Consider the following 24,901-nt stretch of genomic DNA (forward strand, 5'->3'; position numbering starts at 1 on the left):
CCCTTGGGCCTTCATGGCTGAGGCCGATGGGAGACAGAGTCCAACTGCAGCAGAATATAAGCTACCCTTATATCACCGCTATCAACTTGATTTCCACTCCCCTTTTTTAAAAAAACAAAACATACAAAAGGCTTTTAAAGTGCACGACTGTGGCTCCCCCACAATAGTGAGAGATCCTGCGGCTGTAAACACGATTTAAGCTCAGTGCGCAAACACAATGCTGCGTTTCCTGGTGCCTCAACACCCTCTCAAACATTTCATGTGTTTTGAAAGGCAGATAAAATATCTGTGCATGAAAAGTCTTCTGCTTTCCCATTCATTAAGGCGAGCTGGGCCAGGGCCAGCCCGTTTTTGCACCTGAGGCAGAACCACAAAATGACATCCCACTCTCCACCACAGGAGGTCTACGTTAGGAATAGAGGAGGAAGGAAAACTGACATTGGGATCTGCTGCCCCTGGGGATGCTGCCGCCTGAGGCAATCCCCTCACCTTGCCTCATGGGTGCGCCGGCCCTAGATGAGGCCCTGCTTCAAGGGCCTCAGTCTGCCCCCAGCTATCTCCCACCCGACTCTTTTTACTTACATACAGTCCAGGAAGATCATTTGTTGACCCTGGGAGCTGAATCCTAGTCTCTTTGTTGTATTTATTTCTTTGCTCAAAGAAAGGCATGAGAAAGGCTGGCTCTCAGGCTGAATTTCCATACCTTCCAAGAAGCAGGCCCTGGGCTCATGAAGAGTGTTCAGCACCTATGTGACAAACGGCCTGGAATGTGTCCCTCGTTGCAAGATGACTGCAAATATCCGGGAGTCAAGCAATCAACTGACCTTCCTTCAAAGATATACCGTACCACTTTTTCCTAATTACGCATGTGTGTGTTTTAACACCATGATAATAGCATATAACATTTACACTGCTGCTTTAATATGCTTTTCACGCCTGTAAAATGTTTTAGTCAGGTGTGTAAAATGTTCTCGTCAAAGCCTATTTCAGGCATGGGTTAACTTCAAAATCCATAGCAGAAACAAAAGACTGGTCAAAATCAAGGACGTCTAAGGGATATGATTTGTTATAAATTTATTTCATCTTCAGTATTTCAGCTTGCACCTTTTGCTCCAGCACTTTTTTTTTTAAAATAGAACGTTTCACCTATGGCAGCATCTGCCATGTATACATTGAGTCCCAGTCAATGTTCTTAAAAGAGGCTTAGCTTAATCCCATTAAACCATGTTGTGTTTGGTGTTGCATATGACTAGTTTATTTCTCGTTTCCACCCGCCCTCCTCCCCCCCCCCATGAATTAGCAGTGTCAAGTTTTTACACAGCTCTTGAGTTTACAATATCCATGTGCAAAGACTCACATGTACAAACTGTGACCTGGTAACCCCGAAACAGTAGTCCGTCTGACAAGAGAGGGGAATCTCCCTGCTCTCTCATTTTAATTTATTTATTTATTTGGCCTGGAAACAAGAAACCCCCAATTCTACCAAATATTTAAATGGCAGGAAGAAAAATATACAAGCTCGTATTTATACTGTACTTCTATCAATGGCAACAGGTTGTAAATTCATGTTTGCGACTATCACAAAAGACTTATGAACACCAATTCAGCTTTATACTGTAAATACTGCTGGATCAATGGTTTAGGATTATCAATCATTGTTGTCATATGTTGTCTATAACAGTTCAAAAGCATCCTGGAGAAAAATCCTGAAAAACACATACCTTACGGTATATAATAATGTACCTGCATTAGCTAAATATATACTGTACACAAGTCTTATCAGCATTTTATCTACCAAAGATGTGAGATTCCACTTTTATTTTAAATACAAAGCAGATAGCCAGTAATGTATATTTATAATACAGCCCTCTCTTTTTTCCATATATATTTTTTTGCTTTGTTTTTAACCTTAAACAATTTGGTCACAATGCACCTTTGATATAAAATCATTTAAAATTTTATTATTAATACTCAAGACATTAGGTTTGCCAGAATTGGAATATTCTCTTCCCCCCCTCTCCCCAATAGTATTTTTTAGAACCACTTTTGGTAACAAATACAGTAATTAGGAAATGAGCACCCAAGTTCAGAATGCTGAAGTATGTTATCCATAATCCATTCCAGCTCAAAACAAGATGTTGCTGTGATAAGAAACGGAGTTGCAAAAACCACCACAGAATCTTTTTTCTTTGTCTTTTTTTGGCTGGAATGTTTAATAAATATTTAGAAAGGTAAGGCAACAACTTCAAACAATCCAACCTGTCTGCTCAACTCCCCCCTCCCCCGCCCCCATATTAGCTCCATGATGACCATACACGATCAATATTTTTTTTAGGTGTACTCTTGTTTTATTATATCCAAATAGCCTAAAGAAAATGTATAGCAATGCAATAATTTATCCTCAGTATTTCTAAGACAAATCTGGCCGTTTTATCAACCGTGTACAGCTTAATACTGGTCGGATACTGAAGTCTGCGTTGTTGCCACTGCACACTTTGATAAGGATTGGTGGGGTGAGCTGAGATTCGCAAGCAACTGATTCATTGGCAAATCCCAATGCACACCTCCCAAGTCCGCCTATAACCACATTATAGTTACTCGTAACGTTCACACTGAAGGAGCACCAAAGCAGGTCTGGTACTCAAAAGTTGCGTATACCAGAACAAACTCTTAGCATTTAAAGGACCTCTATATATTTTTTTCTTTTTACGGCCCTGATCTGTATAAACATTCAACTCATGAAGATGTGCAAAAAAAGGAAAAAAACAAAAACAAAAAAAATCCAAGTCAAATTACAGCATAGTTATCCGGAGGAGAAAGATGTTACACAAACTCATAAGAAAATGACAATCTTTTTTTTTCTCTCTCTCTCTTTTACTATAAATACATTTAACAGTTTAGCAGAAAGACAAGCTAAATTTAAGATTGTTCACATTTGAAGTTGTATCACTCTCTGCTAATGATAAATAAGGAAGAGGTCCTGACAATGGAATTTGGACATAGCAATTTCGACAGATCTTTTGAAGACTGGTTTAAAGAAGGGTTAAAACAATGATTATTTTTGCAAAGTTCTGAGAAGTCCATCTGTTGTCCAAACTTTGGATTGAAGTTCTTTTTTTTGTTTGTTTGTTTTCCTTTACTTAGAGACAGATATATACAGTGCTGTTGTAATAATGAAACAAATGTGAAATCTACTGTAAAGTTGCACAATACAGAAAACTGTTGCTCCATCTTCTACTACATACATGTGTGACTCCACAGGTTATTTAAATGCTGCTTTGCTGCTTTTTGTTAAGTTGGAATTATCCCATCCCGTCTAAGACCCCGCTTTAGTTCCAAATCCTCCAGTTTCTTCCATAGTTCTTCACGTTCCTTCTCCTTTTTCTTCTCGCTGTTAAATTAAGGGGAGGGGGGAAGAGAAGCATTAGAGGAAAAAGTCAGGTTTTCACGAGCCCCTTGTTTCTTACATCAGTACAGCTACAGAAAGAAAACGGCACTAGAGGTAGAACGATGCACTGGGGTGTCCCAACGTTTTGCATTTTCTCTGAAACCTCTTAAGGCTGCACACACAAGAACCCCGCAACTGAATAGTGCCAGGCATTCGCAGCAACAACCCCAAGCCGGTGGTGCCTTCCAACATCCAATGCTACCCAATCTGGCAAGACTTCGGAATCACACCGCTTGCGCTATTTGCTGGTCTGGTCCTGCACTTACTGGGATTTCTTTATCCGAGTTAATGAAAACCTGCCTTCTAGAGCAAAACAAAGGTAGAATAAAAACAATTACATACCAAATGCACTACTGCAGACGTTTTGGAGGGTAAGGAATTGTATTCCTGTATTTGAAGCCATTACAAACCCAAATTGCCCAATATGCTCCTTCAAATACTATGGAGATGGAAGCCAGTGGAGCTTCATTTGGCAATGTATGTCATCCGTGACGAGTGGATTTATTTTTCTTTCTAGCGAACTCATTGGATCTCTTTTTAATTATCGGACTGCATCAGTTATTTAATTTAAAAGCATTATTATTCCATTTCTTGTGCTCTCCTTCCCCACACATTCTTATCTTCATCATTATTTACAGAAAACTGTCCTAAGCTTCTTTCCAATGAAACCACCAATGAAACCACTGGAACTGCAGCCAGACAAGTGACCAAAATTCCAGGTCCAACTTTTCACAAAACAGAAACTGCTACTTAAACTCAGGATCATAAACTTAATATGTGCATAACTTTCAAGTTGCCAGAGAGCTAATGCATTATACCCAAGTATTATTATTATTATTATTATTATTATTATTATTATTATTATTATATTTAGTTAGTTAGTTAGTTAGTTATACCCCACCCACCTGGCTGTGTTTCCCCAACCACTCTGGGCAGCTTCCAGCAAAAGATTAAAAAGACATTAAAATATAGCTATTTAACTTTTTTAAAATGCCGTATATTGACTTGGCAGGCAACAAATAATGTCACAGTTGTCAACTATACATAGCATACATAGTTAAAAATGGCAAAATTCTGTATACTAGAATAATCCTGAACTACTATCCTACCATTATTCATTATGGAGGAGGTCCCAGTGAAAACAATAGTGCTTACTCCCTAGCAAAGTGTATCCTCTACTTGAGCAATGCCTTGTCTTTTTACAGCTGGAATCCAAACAATAGTGCATTGAGTTCTGTGCTAGCAGCCAGGAAGGCTTTAGGCTTGTGTTTCTCAAACACCCCGCAATGCCACACGGAAAACCATTTTTGAGACCGAGTGAATGTTCAAAGCTGATCATGGTGTGACATGGGAGCCTGCTGTTCAAAGACAAAAAGGTCGAAAACCATGCCGGAGATTCTCGATGAATGAAATAGCTTTCCGGATCCTTGCCTCCAAGATGTCATGATTCTAAAAATGTGTCTCCTGCACATAGATGGAAGCCTCAGCTTTGACCTTTTGAGGTGACCAAACGCCAGAAACACCCATTGCCAGAAACACAATCAATACTTCACTAATAATTGCTAGGAGTCTAACCAGTTTCTTGATGAAACTTGTGTAATGTTTGCAAAAAGGTCCACACTGAATCCACACAGCAGCATCCCCGATACCCTGATGGTCCTGGGCCACTGTGTAAGAAGCCTAGCCTAGCTTAAACAAAACATTAACAAATCAAGCATAACTGACTTGCTGTGCGTACAGGCATAAAGTCTATAAAAGCTAAGGGGTACTTGGTACACCTCTATTTACATTTCTTTGAGTTTTCTTTTTAATGTTAAGTAGAGAGCTGTCAGCCTGGTGATGGAACTGAACAACATTAGGGCCTCCAAGAACGTGTGAGAGGCTATACTAACCTAACAAGGCTTGATGACATACAGTACCCTTCGCTTTGCTTGTGGGAACCCCGAGTCTCACAAAAGGCACGACTTTCACCAAGTCGCAAACTGCCCGGAGTTCCCGAAGTTTCCTCATTAGTTTCACCTGCTGCTTTGGATAAGCTGAAATTTCAGACAAAAGATGATGCACTATAATTGGAGAAGGGTGATTAAGGGAAAGACAGAGAAACATTTTAAACTAAGGTGCAACTAATGATCGTATGGATGGCACTTCTTCTAGATCCAGCAATGTCAAAGCCTTAAATGTATCAAGATATTATGGAGAAGGAAAGCAAGGAAGGCTGGGGGGGGGGGTCACTTTGCTTAGAGATCCCAATACAGTGGTGCCTCGCAAGACGAAATTAATTCGTTCCGCAAGTCTTTTCGTCTTGCGAGTTTTTCGTCTTGCGAAGCACGGTTTCCCATAGGAATGCATTGGAAATCAATCAATGCGTTCCTATGGAAACCGCCTTCAGACCAGGTCCGGGGACAGTCTGTCCCCCAACCTCTTCTGAAGGCCGGCGGGGGGGCGAAAGTCTTTGCTTCCCCCCGCCTGCCTTCCCGGGACAGCGGAGACTTCTCCGCTGTCCCGGGGCGATCTTAAAATGCTGACGGGCGGCAGCGAAGCCTTCGCTGCCGCCCGCCAGCAAAGCCTTCGCTGCCGCCCGCCAGCATTTTAAGATCGCCCCGGGACAGCGGATGAATTCTCCGCTGTCCCAGAGCGATTTAAAAGCCCCCGGGAAGGCAGGTCCTGGACCTCTTCTGAAGGCCGGCGGGGGGCAAAAGTCTTTGTCCCCCCTGCCTGCCTTCCCGGGGGCTTTTAAATCGCCCCGGGACAGCGGAGAATTCATCCGCTGTCCCGGGGCGATTTTAAAATGCTCCCGGACGGCTTTTAAAATGCTCCCGGGCGGCTTAAGAGCGCCCCTCGCGCGGAGCAGCAGGCTGCTATCTTCCCCTCTGTTCCCGGACCTGTCCTGAAGGCTTGCGGTGGGAGGAGGGCTTTCCTCCCCACCGCCAACATTCAGAATGCTGTTCTGAATGTTGGCGGTGGGGAGGAAAAACCCTCCTCCCACAGCAAGCCCCGGGAACAGAGGAGAAGCGCTGCACACCTTCCCCTCTGTTCCCGGACCCGTCCTGAAGGCTTGAGGTGGGAGGAGGGCTTTCCTCCCCACCGCCAACATTCAGAATACTGTTCTGAATGTTGGCGGTGGGGAGGAAAAACCCTCTTCCCACCGCAAGCCCCGGGAACAGAGGAGAAGCCCTTCGCGCCTTGTCCTCTGTTCCCGGACCTCCCACCGCAAGCCTTAGGACAGGTCCAGGAACAGAGGAGAAGGCGCGCTGCGCTTCCCCGCTGTCCCCGGAGATTTCCCTATGGGCTTTCGTCTTGCGAAGCAAGCCCATAGGGAAATTCGTCTTGCGAAGCCGCTAAAAAATCGGAAAACCCTTTCATCTTGCGGGTTTTTCGTTTAGCGAGGCATTTGTCTTGCGGGGCACCACTGTAAAGTTCAGACGCAAGTTATGAGAGTTAATTGCTGAAAGCTTTCTTGACTCGCAAAGAGTTCCTGTATGCATTCTGGACACCATCTTCAAAGCAAAGTGAAGGCAAATTGATGAGTTGGGGGGGGGGGTTAAATAAAAAAAAGAAATTATTTTTATTTTTTACTATTGAAATTCTTGATACAATTAAGTCTTTAAGAACATAGAGCCAAAAGAAGTTTTGTGAGGAATGCAAGTTCACAAGCTACGCAATGGGTACTGTATCTCATAAAGGGAAGGAAAAAAACAACCATCTATACGTCTTGCAGGGGCCAGGCTAATGAGCATGCGGGGAGGGGGGGGAATGAGGCATTGCAATCAATCATGTGTGGGAATTATGCAATTACTGCAAAGTGTTTAAATAAAAAAAGAACCAAAACTAAAAACAGCAGGCTTTATGCACAGCTGACAAAATAAAATAAAAAAGGCTGTAGAAAGTTACCGCTGGCGATCTGACTTGTAAGTGGCCGTCAGCTCGTCGAACATGGCGCTGTTCATTTCCATAAATGCCTTCAGCACGTTGTATACTAAAGCCACAATAGCCCTGTGAATCGTGAAAGAAAGAGTCCATTAATTTGCCGTTCAAACGGGACAGATCTTTTCGTGTCAACAACGCCGTTCTGATTTGATGTATTTGTGTCATAGGACACACAGCTCTGGCATCATCCAAGTTGTGTCCCCCTTCCAGTCTTCCCCAAATCTATACTGGGTCAACAGAAACAGAATCCTGCATCAATAAATGTTGTGCTGGGAAGTGTCAGCAACCACAGCTGAATATAGTGTGTGGAGCCTTTTCAAATTCTGCAGTGTTTCAATGTAAGCCAAACTTAAGATGCTATGACTTTGTGGGGGAGGAGCAGAGGGGGCAACTGAAGTTTAGAACTCAAGTTTCGCAGAAACATATGAAAGCAGGGAGAGAATGCAGGAAGATTTAACACAAAACTTAGCATGGTACCAGGCAGGTGATCCCAACTTTTTCATTCCTTTCATCTGTGCAGCCTAGCGCTAAGTTCTCCAAGGACTGGGAACCTCAAGATACTCTCTAGTCAACTCTAGTCCTTCTAGGCCAATAAGCTGGGACAATGGCAAAAGAAACTATAAGAAAAAGGACTGGGGGAAAGGAAGACTAGAATTAGAAAAAGGAAATCGAATGAGAGAAGCACTGAGGAGGAGCAGAGAACCTCATATTAAATAAAAAAAGGACGTTCATGTTTATATTTTTCCTTTATTACCCCATGGAAGCTCAGTGCAATATATGCTTGTAGAAGTAAGTACTACTGAATTTACTACATGTCCTGTTAAGGAGACCCAGAAGAAGAAAGTGTAAGAAAACCAGGGACTCATCTCCCATACGCCCTCTTGAGTAAGCTTTTGATGACCTGTCTGTGCACCTCAAGCTGTCTCCTACTGCAGACCCCACAGAATACAACAGGGCTTATCAGTAAAGTGCTCTGAAGACTAGGGCAAAAGTAAATCGTATTAAGGTTTTATCTGGAGGATATTGCTGTAAAGTGGCAATGTTGTAGCTGCAGAGCGGCAAAAGGCACCTTTTAAAAATACGGGATGTACATCTCTGCGGCGCAATAGGTCAGTGCACCTGGCTGTTGACCAGAAGGTTGGCGGTTCAGCCCCCCCCCCCCGGGACAGCTGTGGACAGGAGTCCTGCAGTGGTTGGACTAGAGGGTAGATGACCCTCAGCGGTTCCTTCCAACTCTAATTCTACGATAGATCCTTTGTTTCAAAGTTCCTGATACACAAGGTACTTGTGACATCAACATCACTCAACTGTGACACAACCCACCACACAACCGGTCTGAGGAAGCACAGAAAACCAACCTCCCTGCTCCCAGTGAACTGCAAATTCTTCTCATTCTTTTGGCTAGATTTTTAATAATACAGTTCAGTCTTGGGGGTGCGGGATACTAGAATCAGAGCATCTGCCAATATGCTAGCTCAGGATATGGAATGAACTTTGCGCTTTCCCAACTCAGTATTTAATATGGACATATCATGCCGGGTACTACTAACAGGTGCTGCTTGTTTCAGCAGGTTTCTGTGCTGTTTTGAAAAGAATGAATTTATTTTATTTGTTTTTATTTAGTTTCAAAATTATATTATGGCTTAACTGTGAACAGCTTTGTGAAACTTGGTTTGAACAATAATCTGTACGTTTTTTTTTAAAAAAAAACAACTTTCTGTTTCTGAGAAACGGACCCTTCAAACTGGTGAAACCTTTTCCAGGTTCTGCCAGTCTCTAGATGAAATGTTTCTGTTCAAAGATCTGTAATAGTCCAACTTGGAAGTCATCATACTTTTGCTCACAATACGGCTGTGCACCAAATATCTACGAAGAGGTTCCAATATCACTTTCCAAGTAAATAGGCCAGATCATAATGAGAGTTGCTTTGGAAAGCCAACCAAGTCTCCTCTAATTTCCAAAAGTTTTATTCTTATCGATTTTCCTAAGTGACCATGTACACAATGAGGCAGGGCCACATTTCAACTAAGTACAGGGTATCTCTGCAATTCCAGAGTTTTCTCCTCTTCTTAACTTCTCCCGCCAAGGATCTCAGAGGAGCGCCTGCAAGCTTATTCTATCGTACTGCAAGTACCACACCGTCAACTAGAACTATATACGAGAAACACTGCAACTTTCTCAGTTGTATGATGTCCCAGAAACAAGTTTCGTGCATACACTTCAGGTAAATATCCTAAGTGCTTGCAAAAGCCCTGCTCTCATTGTGCAACTCTAGAGTTAAGTGCATTTGGTGTCAAATCTATGCTGTAAAACCCTGCAAGTGGTGAAATGTCAAGACAGGTCAGATAACCAGTATTTCATTGTTTAGAAAACAACTCTGTGAAAGGTACAAATCTAAGATTTTCAATGTGCTGCAAATATACAACAATGGTTTTTTAAAAAATAAAACCAAGAAAAACACTTACGGGTTCCAGTGTTCTTTGGAAATCCTGTACAGACTGGAAAACATTATGGGAAGTATTACATTGGAATTCTCCTCTATCAAACTCATGATGTATTCATTATTCCAATAGTACAGTGCTCTTTCAGCCACCTTGGAAAAAGGGGAAAATGGTATTCTTTTATTTCCTAGATCAGGTAACAATTCCAGTAAGTACAACCATATTATGCCAGTGCTTTGCCATCTGTACTGTTTTCCAGATTGTTTATGGGCCCAACTTAAAAGTGCTGGAATTAACCTTTAAAGTCCTAAACATATTGGGGCCAGCAAGTAAATGCACATGTGGTATTCCATTAGGGGAAATCTATTGAGAGGAAACAATATTGCATGGCAAAGTGGTAGGACAGGGCCTTCTGGCGGTTCCCTCACTGCGAAAAGCCAAGTTACAGGGAACCAGGCAGAGGGCCTTCTCAGTAGTGGCACCCGCCCTGTGGAACGCCCTCCCACCATATGTCAAAGAGAACAACAACTACCAGACTTTTAGAAGACATCTGAAGGCAGCCCTGTTTAGGGAAGCTTTTAATGTTTGATGGATTACTGTATTTTAATATTTTTTTGGAAGCCGCGCAGGGTGGCTGGGGAAGCCCAGCCAGATGGGCGGGGGTATAAATAATAAATTTTAATTATTTATACCCTGCCCTCCCCAGCCAAAACCAGGCTCAGAGCAGCTAACATCAAATATATAACATATTAACATAAAATCAGGCAATCAATTAAAATACATCCTAAAATCAAATCAGAATCAAAGTGAAATCCAATCAGATGACAACCCACAGATTAGGGCTGGGGACCTTAAATGCTCACCGGCCTGTTTGTACTGATCTTATATGAGCCTGTCAGAAAATTTGCAGAGCCACTTTCATATAAGTTCTTATAAGGAGAGAGGGGGAGACAGACTGGACCCCGACCAAAGGCCTGGAGGAACAACTCTGTCTTGCAGGCCCTGTGGAAAGATGTCAGATTCTGCAGGGCCTGGTCTCTTGTGGCAGAGCCTTCTACCAGGGTACCAGGTCAGGGCCACGGCCAAAAAGGCCTTGGCTCTGGTTGAGGCCAATCTAAGCTCGTTGAGGCCCGGGACCTCCAAGATGCTATTATTTGCGGACTGGAAGGTCCTCTGTGGGTCATACCAGGAGAGGCGGTCCCGTAGGCTTTAAAGGTTAAAACCAGCACCTTAAACCTGATCCTGTACTCCACCGGGAAAAGGCTAAGCATCCTCCAAAACTTGCTTCACTGCTCAGAATCCCCATCTTCTGAACTGACTTCCCATATTAAAAAATGGTGTCATGGTTTATATACATGCAACATACAATTTGCTTCTGAGTTTCTGGTTGCCAATACTGACCTGAAAGTGAGGGCTAGACACACACTTAGCTATTTGTTTAAACAAGGGTTCTTGAATTTTGACAAACTGTGAGGGTTCAATCACATCCAATATCTCCTCCAGCTCTCCAAGGAACATGACCTAAAGTGAGAAAGGAAATATTAAATTCAGAGGTCTTCTGTTTGCATTCAGAAACAAATTTTGAAGGAAGCATTAACTGAGCTTCTAGTTATGCCAGTAGAGATAATGCACGAGAACAATATACCCTTCATTTGCAGAAACTGGCTGCAATCATGCATATACTTCTTAGGAAGCAAATGCAAAACCCAACCCCATTTATTGGCATAGGAACAAGCACACTTCAATCAAGTCAGTAAGACTCTGCACCAAAATAAACTTGCAAATGTCACAATTAAAGAGCACATGCAAACATTTCCAACCGCTCTTAAAAATTGACACTATTAACAGCTAAGTAGGGTGGACAGCTTACTTTTTACAGATGGCACTAAGAAGGGTAGCCATTATTTTACTCCTACAAGAATACGCAGCATACAATGGTTGCTAATTGGGCTGCTGTCAACCTTTGTGCAAAGCAATAAACCTATGGCTTCTGAGTAGTCAATGACGAATGTAAAAAAAAAAAAGATCTGCATCTAAAATCATTTAATAGAATCGTTTAACTTTCCTCAAAGACACCTACATTTCCCATTGTACTACAAAATACTATTGGGTTACTTGTAAGGTTTCTCTCCTACAATTTCTCTAAAGAGCTCAAAACAGCACACATGGCTGGCTCCTCACCATTTTATCCTCAAAGTTGCTCCGTGTGATAGATTGGCCTGAGAGACAATGGTTGACCAAAGGCCACCCAGTTAGCTTCATGGCCGAGTGAAGATTTGAACCTGAGTCCCCCTAGTTGAGGGATGTGGGTGGCACTGTGGGTTAAACCACAGAGGCTAGGACTTGCTGATCAGAAGGTTGGCGGTTTGAATCCCCGCAACGGGGTGAGCTCCTGTTGTTTGGTCCCAGCTCCTGCCAACCTAGCAGTTCGAAAGCACATCAAAGTGCAAGCAGAGAAATAGGTACCACTCCGGCGGGAAGGTAAACGGCATTTCCATGTGCTGCTCTGGTTCGCCAGAAGCAGCTTAGTCATGCTGGCCACATGACCCGGAAGCTGTATGCCGGCTCCCTCGGCCAATGAAGCGAGATGAGCGCTGCAACCCCAGAGTCGGCCACGACTGGACCTAATGGTCAGGGATCCCTTTACCTTTACCTTTACCCCCTAGTTGAACGCTCTAAGCACTCTAATGATCCCAAGCACGGCCTTTTCCCCCAGCTGCTGCATACCCTGGGCTGCCATCTTCATCTAGCTATTTCCAAGGTCTCTCTCCTCATCAGCCACCAGCAGTTCAGACCCCATGAGCATATACATGAGATTAAGATATTTTTGTCTGAAATGTGCATCCCTTTACACTTGCTTACATTAAATGGCATTTGCAATATAATAAGAGATGGCCCAATGTTTCCTTTTTCTACAAATTCTGTTCTCAACAGGAAGACGACCAACGCCCCATTACTTACTTCTTTTTGACTGCAAGTTTTCGGCCAGAATTTCATTAAACCTCTAATGACCTGCATTGAAGAAGAGAGAATGAACAGTCCATTTAGATACAGAAATACACAGGTGTCTGAAGCCAACTCTCAAGATAAAAAGAGGCATGTATGGATCATACTTACAGGCTCTGTGAGTGAAGGGTCTTTCTCCAGAAACTGCACTATGCAATATGCCAACTGCAAAATATATAAGAAAACATTGCATTAAAATATTTTCTTGAAAACGCAAAAAGAATAAAAAAGAATAAAGATATTGTTAAGGTGGCTAATCCAGATATACATCCTGAATCCTAACTGCCACAAACAGACTTCCCTCATGGCAGTGGGTTTCCCCTGACCTGCTGCATCCTCCTGCAACTACAAAGAGCAACTAGTGATGATGCCCACTGGAAAATATTAGAAAGTAATGCAGGGGGCGGGACGCAGGTGGCGCTGTGGGTTAAAGCCTCAGCGCCTAGGACTTGCCGATCGAAAGGTCGGCGGTTCGAATCCCTGCGGCGGGGTGCGCTCCCGCTGCTCGGTCCCAGTGCCTGCCAACCTAGCAGTTCGAAAGCACCTCCGGGTGCAAGTAGATAAATAGGGACCGCTTACCAGCGGGAAGGTAAATGGCGTTTCCGTGTGCGGCTCTGGCTCGCCAGATGCAGCTTTGTCACGCTGGCCACGTGACCCATAAGTGTCTCCGGACAGCGCTGGCCCCTGGCCTCTTAAGTGAGATGGGCGCACAACCCCAGAGTCTGTCAAGACTGGCCCGTACGGGCAGGGGTACCTTTACCTTTACCTTTTAATGTAGGGGGCTGTAGCAGGAACAGATAAATCAGTGGTCCTACCCTAATAATGATAATAATAATGATGCAACAACCCTCAAATTACACAGGGGCAGCTTTGTATCCAAGTCTTATTCTGCTAGCAGTTTCCATTTCAAATGCATTTCAAACTGCAAAGCTGACCAACACACCAAGCTCCTCAGTATACTAAAGCGACTAGATAAATGTGAGTCTGAAACCCTCTGAATTTCGGCACTGAATGCCTCATTGTGCTGTGGATGTTTTTCTTCTATGTTTCTGGCAGCACTAGGGCACGTGAGTTGAGTTAGCACAGCTGAAGACCGACGTACAGAAAGATTAAGCTAGCAAGGCTCCTTCTGCAGGGATATCAGAGGCAAAGGTTTGGAGAGCGGGAAAGTGTGGGACATGCTGCTACTGAATGAGAAGATTTGTAGTCAAACTCGGGAAAACAAGAATACTAAAGAGTATAGGTGCTGGTTCAGAATTTGTGCCAGGAATTCAAAGCAGTGGTGTGCAGAATGGCAGCCTGCAGGCTAAATCTGACACCACTGTTGATTCACCATCACCTTGCAGCAGAGGAAGGCAACCTTTTCCTTCCAGCCAACCCCCTCAACAACTGGCTTCTGGAAGGAGCAAACACTTTCAGAAACACACAGCAACACTCCCCACTTATTATTCCCTGCAGTCGCCTCTCCCATCAAGAACAGTGGAAGATGCTACCCTTAGGTGCTTTGTGTCAGCTGACTACAGATTCACTGGAGTGGCAAAAGTAAGAAGGCGGGAGGAAAGGGGAGGAGGTGTCTGACTCGGGCTGTAGTGCTCCTCCCCAAGTTAGCTGGCAGGCATATCTAGCTGCCAAACCCCAATTACAGAGTGGAATAAAGCACCCAAACCCAAAAAAGTAAAAAATAAATAAATAGGGAAGCTATACAGGCAGTCCCAGATCTGGATGGGTCTTGCATTCCAGGGAGTTGCACACTTGTGTGAAATAGTGTGCAATTAAAACACCCTATCCCATCCATCCCTTTTAGGGCGTTTCCTGGTCCCTTCCGGATTTGCCGCTGTGTGCACGTGCAAAAACATGCACGTTTCGGTCATGCCTAAAACAGGGGCTGTTTGTATGCATCACCACTAAAAACAGACACTTGTGCAAACTGATGTAAGCTTTGAATTTTAGCTTTCAAACATTGTGTGCACCCCCATCCTAAGGCAACACTAAACAATTAAGATACAATTAGCAGTAGCTCTGTTTCAGCAAAACAGCCAATAGTCTTGTACCTCCTTAGCTTACCTAGCACTGCATTGTGGGCTCAGGGCTGAACTAGAGAAAACATCCCGCTCACCTAGCCAAATAAGCTTGTAAGAACAGACTGACAGAAGTGGATAGGTTGCTGGAGATTCTTGCCCAATTGCAGGCAGTCTCTGGTGAACACAAGGGGCAAGCAAAAATATGTCTACTGGACTGATCAAATTTTCAGATGACACCAAACTGGGAGGGGTGGCTAACACCCCAGAGGACAGGATCACACTTCAAAACGACCTTGACAGATTAGAGAACTGGGTCAAAACAAACAAGATGAATTTTAACAGGGAGAAATGTAAAGTATTGCACTTGGGCAAAAAAAATGAGAGGCACAAATACAAGATGGGTGACACCTGGCTTGAGAGCAGTACATGTGAAAAGGATCTAGGAGTCTTGGTTGACCACAAACTTGACATGAGCCAACAGTGTGACGCGGCAGCTAAAAAAGCCAGTGCAATTCTGGGCTGCATCAACAGGAGTATAGCATCTAGATCAAGGGAAGTAATAGTGCCACTGTATTCTGCTCTGGTCAGACCTCACCTGGAGTACTGTGTCCAGTTCTGGGCACCACAGTTCAAGAAGGACACTGACAAACTGGAACGTGTCCAGAGGAGGGCAACCAAAATGGTCAAAGGCCTGGAAACGATGCCTTATGAGGAACGGCTAAGGGAGCTGGGCATGTTTAGCCTGGAGAAGAGGAGGTTAAGGGGTGATATGATAGCCATGTTCAAATATATAAAAGGATGTCACATAGAGGAGGGAGAAAGGTTGTTTTCTGCTGCTCCAGAGAAGTGGACACGGAACAATGGATCCAAACTACAAGAAAGAAGATTCCACCTAAACATTAGGAAGAACTTCCTGACAGTAAGAGCTGTTCGACAGTGGAATTTGCTGCCAAGGAGTGTGGTGGAGTCTCCTTCTTTGGAGGTCTTTAAGCAGAGGCTTGACAACCATATGTCAGGAGTGCTCTGATGGTGTTTCCTGCTTGGCAGGGGGTTGGACTCGATGGCCCTTGTGGTCTCTTCCAACTCTATGATTCTATGGTTCTATGATTCTATGACTCTACATGTTTCCATTTTCTTAAAGGGTTTGGTTAAATCTATTTCCAACTCGGCACATACAGAAGTGCTGCACTGGTTCTAACAAAAGCCAGAAACAAAACACAAACAAAGATTTGTATGGAAGTTTTTACCTGCGCATGGAAGAGCGATAAACTTCTAACGGTATGTAGAGGAATCAGTACTTTCACCAAAAACTGTTTATGCTCGGCTTTAAGAGGTAAAGCAAAGCCATTGATAATACTAGAAGGGAGAAAAGAAGCATTATTAGTATCAAAGTATTCCTTAACACAGAATGAACTGAAATGTATCTAATCACAGCTAGAACAAGTGTTTGAAACTGGCACACATGAAACATGGTCTAAATTTGCATGAGAACAAAAGTAATCTTGCAAATTTAATTTATAAGCAGAAAAGCATTCCTTTACCAATAAGTGCGAACAGTGCATATTATAAAATTGTCCATACTGATTTCCTTTCATTATCTGACCCCTGAGAATTCTGTTATCATGAGCAAGTTTGGTTCTCTCGTCCTCTCTCTCTGTGGGTAGAAGTGACTGAATAAACTACTTTCATTTCAGGATGGAATCTGCCAGATCCTGCAAGGGAAAAGGCTAATGATTTCTCTTTCAGGATCAAAGCGAGTAGACAAGGAAGCATGTGGGCCGTAAGTCCACAAAGAGAAAGTACATGAGCTCAAGGTCTGCTCCTGACCTCAATGCAAATAAAATCCTGGGAACCAAATCAACAAGCCCAAGGTGTGGGCCATTAGAAAATCTAAAATGGAGCACAGCAAGCAACTAAGGACACAGGGCCCCACAGCATTTGAGTGCCGCTTTAAATGTCAGTGAGAGCTACCTTGCCAAAATCGGGTGCCCAATAAAGTATAGACTGCCTGACAATTGCCACCAGCAACCTAATCCTTTAGATCTAATTTAGAACCTATATTATAAGGAGCAGCTTAAACTAACTCAGACTAAAGCAGCATCCCAGCCCTGTCTGGGACTCTGTCCAACTTCAGGAAGACACATACAGTGGTACCTCAGGTTAAGTACTTAATTCGTTCCAGAGGTCCGTACTTAACCTCTGTTCTTAACCTGAAGCACCACTTTAACTAATGGGGCCTCCTGCTGCCGCCAGAGCACGATTTCTGTTCGCATCCTGAAGCAAAGTTCTTAACCTGAGGTACTATTTCTGGGTTAGCGGAGTCTGTAACCTGAAGCATATGTAACCTGAAGCGTATGTAACCCGAGGTACCACTGTATTTAGCTTCCTTGTGCTCTCAGAAACGCAGCAATCAAGAGTCATGACTGTTAGAATTCCTGATCTATGATTGCGGTCATGGGATTGTTGTCTTTCACATGACGGTGTATGTTTTGACTCCACAGAGTGGGATGTGACGGAGACAGGATGTTTGTGTTACTGTGTTCCTTGAAGTGGGACTATTGTTCTTTGTTCTTTCTCTCTTTGCTGTCTGATGCTAGAGAGAGAGGGAGTCATGTTGCAGTGCTTTGTGTGTGTTTATATGTAAATAAAGTAGATTAGCCAAAATGCTGAGTTGCTGAGGTCTGTTACGCGAACTGCGCAAACTCTGCGGATCCCTAAGTGTGCCGGTGTCAGTTGGCATCGGTCGCTGTGATGTTCGGGCTGAAGAAAGCTTTTGAAGCTCCCGAACAATCGACCAGGATTGCCAGGGTCCTACTTGAGTGTAGTCTGAACTCCTGACAATGACATCTTTCCTGAATTTCAAAGGGGGCCTTCTACAGCTTCACTCCCCCCTGCACAACTGCAGTTCCATTTAACTATTGTGTGCAGCACAAGTGAGTAGAGGGGGAAAAGAACAGGATAGGGCTGAGAGTTGGTTCGGCACCACTGCACCTTATGAGACCCCATGGCAAGGCAGCAACTCACATTGGGCCATTAGGGCATGTCATTTTAGGAGGTTTTTTTTTTTTTTTTTTTTTTTTTGCAAATCTCTTCAGCGAGGGATCTTAAAAATAAGTTTTGGAGTGTGAGGAATTCAAATCTGCTATTATTTTTGTGACTGGACAACAGTTAGCTTGGTAAGTCTATGTTGATGGAGAAGCACATAAACTGCTTTCGGAAAACAAAACAAAAATTAATTTTACCTTATGAAAATGTCAGATAATGCTAAATAGTAGTAGTAGTGATTATAGTAGAAGTAGAAGTAGAAGTAGTAGTAGTAGTAGTAGTAGTAGTAGTAATAATAATAATAATAATAATTTGCCACAAGTATTTGGCAATGATTTTTAATGAATTCTATGCAATTTGACACACATTTAACTTACCAAGCAAACCTAAATTATATTAATTTAATTAAAATACCTTTTGAATTCTTAAGTCATGTTACAACTTTTTAACACCCCTCATTTTGGGAAATTGAAAGTTGGGCCATGTGTTTACTATCACAAGCACCCTTATCTGGAAGCCAGTTCAACTGCTAGTGAGGTTTCTTCCACAGAAACATTTTGGGCCGTCAGTAAATTTAAGATAACCTTTTTCGCACAAGTTTGTCATCACATAGAAGGAGTGTCGTAGGTGAGGTCAGCCCTTAAAACGAAACTTTATTTACCTTCCTAATATTTCCAGCAGTTCAGCTACACCATTGAAGTGTTCAGTTTCATAAACAAACCTGCCCAAACAAATTACATACATTAAATAATTAAGCAAATTGCACAGACACAAATTGCACAGATTAAGTATTTATTTACTTGGAAATTTCTAGCCTGCCCTTCTAGTGTACATGGGTGGTTTACAGTTTAAAAACACAACACATTAAAAAATATATTGTGGGCATACAAACCTACAGGGATGAAAATACCGTATTTTTCACTCCGTAAGATGCACCTGACCATAAGACGCACCTAGTTTTTAGAGGGGAAATGCAAGGGAAAAAAATTCTTTAAAGGGAGCACTGAGCAGAGCCTGTATGCATCCCAGGCTCTGCTTAGCGCTCCCTTTCACGAGCCGCGTGGAGTGTGTGTGCGGCTTTTGGGGGCTTTTCCCCAAGGAGGGAGAAGGGCGGCTCTTGGGGGCTTTTCCGGGAGGTGGGGAAAGCAACATACGGGCTAAGCCAGAAGCTAGAACGGCAAGAGGGAGCACTGCGCAGCGATCCCTCTCACTGTTCTGGCTTCTGGGATAGCTGCGCAGCCTGCATTCGCTCCATAAGACGCACACACATCTCCACTTACTTTTTAGGAGGGGAAAAGTGCGTCTTATAAAGCAAAGAATACAGTACATAAACAGTTTTCTTTTTAAAAACAAACAAACCCACACTTACCGTAGAAAAATATTGTTAATCTGTTTCCTGATAAATGCTCTAAGACCAAGGAACTTTCCATAAATTCTGTGTAAGACTGTTTTTAGGTAGTCCCGCTCACGAGGATCTTCGCTGTCAAACAGTTCCAGAAGCTGGGGGGGGGGGGGGTCAAAATGAAATCAAAATGAAACCAACAGCTCAGAAATCGAGCCTGTCTCTAACATCTGCATTTCTGAATTCGCTTTATCTGACCATACTTCTTCATTCCACAGCCAAATTGTCCATTGTGAATTCTGACCTTCTGTCTGATTAATGGATCCCTACCAATAACCTTCACAGAAGGCTCTTTGATCCAGTGGAAGCTTCCATGAACGGGGTGGGGGGGGGATGTTTCTGCAAATGTCCCCTTCCTCCAATACAGCTCCCAGCACTGTTCCAGAGCAGTGTTAGAAATTCCGATATATAAGCTAGGGGCCAAATGGCTATTTAAACCAAGGTTGCAGTCGCCAAACCAGAATGTCTAGTTGCCATTTTGGGGCAAGACAGCTCGAAAGTCTTATTTTTCAAATGATGGGCTGATTTGATTGATTCTCTGGCTATTTCAGATGACACCCTTGAGCTAGGTTAAGAGCTCTGAGAACTTAAAGAAGAAAAGTCACTTTATCCAGGGACTGTCCGCATATATACTGGCCTGCTTCTACCTCTTTTTCTTGATGGTAACACATTCATAACGTAAGAATATTCTTCACAACTGTGAGCACAGCAGTGGAATGGGATAAGTGAAGACAAGCAACAGCAACTAACTAGAACACTGTTCACTGCTCCTGCTCAGGCTGCACAAGAAAAAAACCCATTTTGGTTCCTGAAATTCATTCCGACTGTGCAGAGAAAATATAACTGATAGAATTCTACAGGAAGGGGCATTAGTGTGTGAAAACAGTCCAGATCCAAGCTTCCTCAGGTTTGCACCTCCAGATGGTGGAGATACCAGTTGTCATCCTGGAGCTCGGGCATCTGTGCTTGGTCGCAAGTGGCCGATAGCCAGGTGCAAAATGCGCCTGGCTATTTTCAAACCCAAAGGGTATCCAAACTCTCGGAAGCAGATCTGGTGTGGATACAAGGGGCTGCAGAGAGAAGGGAGAATGTATGGCAATCACCTCTCTCTTCCTTCCTCTTCACAGAAACCTTTGCTGGATCAAAGAATCTGCCCATGAACAGAAGGACCAAATTGCATATAAGCCTTACTTCCCAAGCACTGATGGACTAGTATATTGCTTACTCCTTGGCAAGATCTAACAGGGAGGGGCTGGTTCAAGCCTTTTGCACCATGGAATTTTATCCATAAGGTGGAGGAAGATTGATAATTGTTTCAGGAGATGGCTGTGTGACATTCTCTCTCATGCAAAGTTAGCTCCTTCTTAGTGCCAAACATTTAATGTCATCTTCTCCCAAATTTAAGTTGTAGTATTTCATAATTGCCTTCACACATTCCACTGACAGCTTCTGAATGCAGCTGGTTTTTTTAAGTCTCTCAGACTTACAGAAACTCCAGTAATCAACCTACAGGTTTTTGTGTTTTTTAAAAAAATAAAAGTTAGCATTACAAATACTCTCATGAGCTTCGAAGAGAGCAGACCTCCTTACCTGTAGTACAAATTTCTGATCTATGTATTTTTTGGCAATGCTGGGCTGGAATTCTTGGCTTTCCAAAAATCGTATGAAAAATTCATATACAAGCTGCAATAAATCACAACACAATTTAGTAATGTGTTAATGCGTGCTGCATTTCTACAGAACGAAACAGTAAATTATTATTCTGCTTCCGTATTTAAAGAGAGGCAAGAGAGGGACAACGGTAGGTAGATAAAGACATCCTCTATGTGCCCATCGTCTATGTGGTTCAAGTGACTGTTTTCCAATCTGCTGCCCTCCCTCCCACTGCGCAGAGGAGTTCATTGTTCTGCATGTGTGGGGAGACTGTTGCTGAACCAAACATCTTTTTTTTAAAAAAAAGTTATGTTCACAACCACCTTGATAAAACTGTTTCCCCATCTCCCCCTATCTCCTGTCCCACCCTTCCTTGGTTTATTTATATGGTCTCTTCCCCCCCCATAGGCCCTTTTCAGAGACACAGGCCCACACATATAGTTAAATATTACCACTGCCACTCATACCTACTCAGGATAGGGCGGGATATATATCCAATTTAACTTAATAAATAATGTGTTATTTTCCTGTGTTCATATAGCCTAGAGTGGCATAAGCCGAGTGCCCATTAATTCTTTTTATTTAGCTGCCATCAGAAGAACTGCAGCTCATGCTAAGAGCAGGCATCATGAATTCTTTTGCACTGGCTTGCCAAAGCTCCCAGGGGTATAATCAGCATTCCTCTGCCCTCCAGACTCTTGAAATCATATAAAATAAAGCAATTATTATGTTGGTGAAACATTTAATGGTAATTAGAAAGCGTTTGGGAGCATTCAACTACAACACAGATGTCTGATGCAGAATAATGTGTTTTAATTTGGATTCTTCAAACTTGTTTGAGGGGGGGAGAGATGACTGCCTCCTGCATGGAAGGCATTTGTGTGCCCGCACTCTCTCCTTCTCCACCCCATAGGGCCTGACTGCGGGTTACACGTAAACATGCCCGACAGCCCTTTCCACTTTGTAGAACTGATAGGGAGGGAATCAGTGGATTGAAGGGGCACTTAAGTCCTTCTCTGCCCTGTTTCCTCACTCCAAGTCACCATGCCAGGCAACCTTCCCCCCGTGAGGTTTAAAATGTGTGGGCATTTATAACCCTGTGGGGTGAAAAAACACCGTGTGGCACCATTTGGGGCAAGGAAAGGATTATACAGCCTGCTACTTCGCAATTAATTGTTCTCTCCTGAAGAACTGGGGTGGGTGTGCTACTAGGCTACCGTTGCCCAGGTTTGCACGTAAGCAGGAGCACATGAAGCTTCCTTTCACTAAATCTCATCACAGGTTTACCCCAGCAGGCACTAGCTTTCATAAAGGGGGCATTCCCAGTCCTACCTGGATTGAACCCCAGGCACTTTGTACACAAAGCCTGCATCTTTTTAGCGGAAAGCAAGTGGCCAGGGCCATTAGTTCCATGAAGAGTGGAAAGGAAGCGATAACACTGGTATTTATTAAAATCTGTGTGAAACTGGTTTTAGAAGTTCAAGACCATCATAAGGTGTGGCTCAATGTATTCTGCCTAGCTAAATATAAGCTGCTAGAGGACTGAAAGCTGGAGCCTACAGCTGCTTCCCCTCAATGCGCCTCTGTATTTCCTAGGAAACTATTTTAAATGGTGTTTCCTAGTCCCTTTTATAAAAATCAATATTCATACTGAACAGAATGCGAAGCTAACTATAGAATTTAAAATCACTAAATCTGTATTTATCTATATACATTCATCTGTAATATGGCACACTTACTATTCTGCGTAGAGAATCTGAACACAATTTTCAAAGGGAACCAGAAAGTGAAAGAGACCTGAAGTTTATCAAAACTAACAGCACAGAACCTGTCATGTGGGTATACAGTGCCCAAAATAAATGGCAACAGCTATTATGATAGTGTCAAACTAAAGATTTCTGCTGTCCTCACATGGCCAGGGCAAGCTATATACAGAAAAGTGCACATCAGCTGAGAAACAGAAGTTTAAAGTCATTTGAGACTAAGGCAACGTAGATTAGATACTGCTAAGACTTCTTGGTTTCTAACTTTGTTTTGTGTGAACATTTCAGGTAAATGCAATAGCATGCCTGTTTACAAAGCAGCAAAAATGAGGCGGTGTACAAAGAGAGATGCTTGTACACACTTAGTTTAAAAAATAAAAACTTCGGATTAGGGTGGCAACTCCAAAACTTTGAAGTTAAGCACTGACTGAATCCTTAAATGTTGCACTGGACCTGCAGCAGAAAGGAGAAGTAAGCTTTGGTCCCCTGAACCAGCCAGAGGGTCATGGGCTACTGGAGGCTTCTAGGCAGAGCAAAGGGAAGTTATCAGGTCCTGCCGTTGGACAGGGGGCCATCAGTTACAGGGAGTTTGCTTCCTTCTCCCCAAAAAGAACTTTGCTGCAGCCTGTAACAATCTACTATTCTGTGGGGAGGGTGCTGGAGAGTTCCTGTCCTGCTTGAAGGCCCCTTATAAGCATCTAGATAGCCACTGTGAAAACAAAATATTGGACTAAATTGGCCTTAGGTCTGGTCTGGTCCATATGTGGGTACAGAGCTAAAAAGGTCAATCCTGTCCCACAGTCACCAGGCTGGGTTACTGGGGAGTTATAAGACATAACCCAGGAGGGCGTATCACCTTAATCCTAACTGGACACTGTCACAAACCATCCCCGTCCCACGCCCCGGTCCATCTAATCACAACAAATTGTATTTTTGTTGATTTTTTAAAATATTTTGCATTCTGTTCCATTTCAGGGTCCTTCCAGCAGGTAAGTTGGTGTGCTTGATTTTAATTCTAAAATAAAAAAATTAAAAGAATAAAATCACCTGTAAATGTGGCCATGACGCCTCAAGGGTGGGTTCATCTTCTTCTGGATCAAACTCATTGCTATCGCTAGGAGGAAGTGTTCGGAATATATTGCAAGAAACCTAGGAAATTGAACAAACACAATTAAAGGCTGCTCTCTCTCTCATCAAGATTACAGGGCAAGGCAATCAGAAGAATTAGAGTGCATTCACAAATTGATAAAAATTGCCCAATGACTCCATAAATTGATATAATGCATTTCGCTAGCAGATTATTCTTAGATAAGAACAATGTATATGGCACTTTATGGTTTCCAAATTGCACTAATCATTTCTTACCTCCGTTTTATCCTTGGAATGAAAGCAGGGAGCACCTACTACCAGCTCTAGAGAGAAGAAAAAACTATGTGACTCCTCTAAGCTAACTAGCATCTCCCTCTGAAAATACTCTGGACACAAAGCATAGCTCATATTCCAAGAAATGAAAATGTGCCCTGCTATGGCTACACCTCACGAGGCCCACATCACGTGACAACGCAGCCTCAACCTGCTCCCTTTCTTTACACTGCGCAGATCAAGCCTAACAGAGCAATCTATCAGGAAGGAGCAGGAGCATTTTATTCTCACAAGCACCTTGTTAGATGATAGCCAAAAAAAAACAGCACCTTGTCCAAGGTCATTAAGGCTCACAATTAAGAAGGGAAATGAACTTAGTCATCCATAGCCCAAGTCTGAAACTTTATACAACAGTGCCTAATTGTCATCTCCTCCTAATGCATTTCAATATTCCAGTTCGCTTACATGAAACAGAATCATTTCAATAATTCGAGCTTTCTCTCACACATTAGACTAGACTTTAAAATTGCTGAGAAAGATTAAGCAGGAAATAAAGAGGTTTTGTACTTAGTGTTTTCTTTTCTCGCCACAAGAGGGTGCATTTTGATATAATCCTAGAAAAAAGGATGCTGACTTTTACTAAAATATTTGTTATGCACCAATATATACTTCCATCACATGGTGTTTCATAGTGAGAGATCAGTCTATTAGCAACAGATACCAAACAACTGATTTAAACTTGCCTTTGGTGCAGGTTTCCTAAGAGATTATCTGTTTATATTTTGTTCTAAAATTAACACCTAGTAGCAGTGATCATTCAGAGAGTCTATTTA

At 42.9% G+C, this 24,901-nt stretch overlaps 1 protein-coding gene across 11 annotated transcripts in view; it reads right to left on the minus strand.

Annotated features, from left to right (window-relative positions):
* Positions 1 to 1,059: 1,059 nt before the first annotated feature.
* PPP2R5E (protein phosphatase 2 regulatory subunit B'epsilon) overlaps positions 1,060 to 24,901 on the minus strand; it is a 96,310-nt gene continuing 72,468 nt past the window's right edge. For 6 of the 11 annotated variants that reach the window (XM_083735009.1, XM_083735008.1, XM_083735010.1 and 3 more), the window contains 11 exons: positions 23,754 to 23,855; positions 20,881 to 20,973; positions 19,258 to 19,388; positions 18,550 to 18,609; positions 16,091 to 16,199; positions 12,934 to 12,987; positions 12,778 to 12,828; positions 11,218 to 11,337; positions 9,841 to 9,968; positions 7,340 to 7,441; positions 1,060 to 3,391 (listed from right to left, as the gene is read on the minus strand). In XM_083735009.1, the coding sequence (XP_083591135.1) occupies positions 3,292 to 3,391; positions 7,340 to 7,441; positions 9,841 to 9,968; positions 11,218 to 11,337; positions 12,778 to 12,828; positions 12,934 to 12,987; positions 16,091 to 16,199; positions 18,550 to 18,609; positions 19,258 to 19,388; positions 20,881 to 20,973; positions 23,754 to 23,855 (1,050 nt within the window). In that variant the 3' untranslated portion in view covers positions 1,060 to 3,291. Of the gene's footprint in view, positions 3,392 to 5,340; positions 5,485 to 7,339; positions 7,442 to 9,840; positions 9,969 to 11,217; positions 11,338 to 12,777; positions 12,829 to 12,933; positions 12,988 to 16,090; positions 16,200 to 18,549; positions 18,610 to 19,257; positions 19,389 to 20,880; positions 20,974 to 23,753; positions 23,856 to 24,901 lie in introns of all 11 variants that reach the window. The other 5 variants (XM_083735004.1, XM_083735001.1, XM_083735005.1 and 2 more) reach the window with 1 other exon arrangement.

Source organism: Podarcis gaigeae (assembly GCF_964106915.1).
Source record: "Podarcis gaigeae genome assembly, chromosome: 1".
Lineage (NCBI taxonomy): Eukaryota > Metazoa > Chordata > Lepidosauria > Squamata > Lacertidae > Podarcis > Podarcis gaigeae.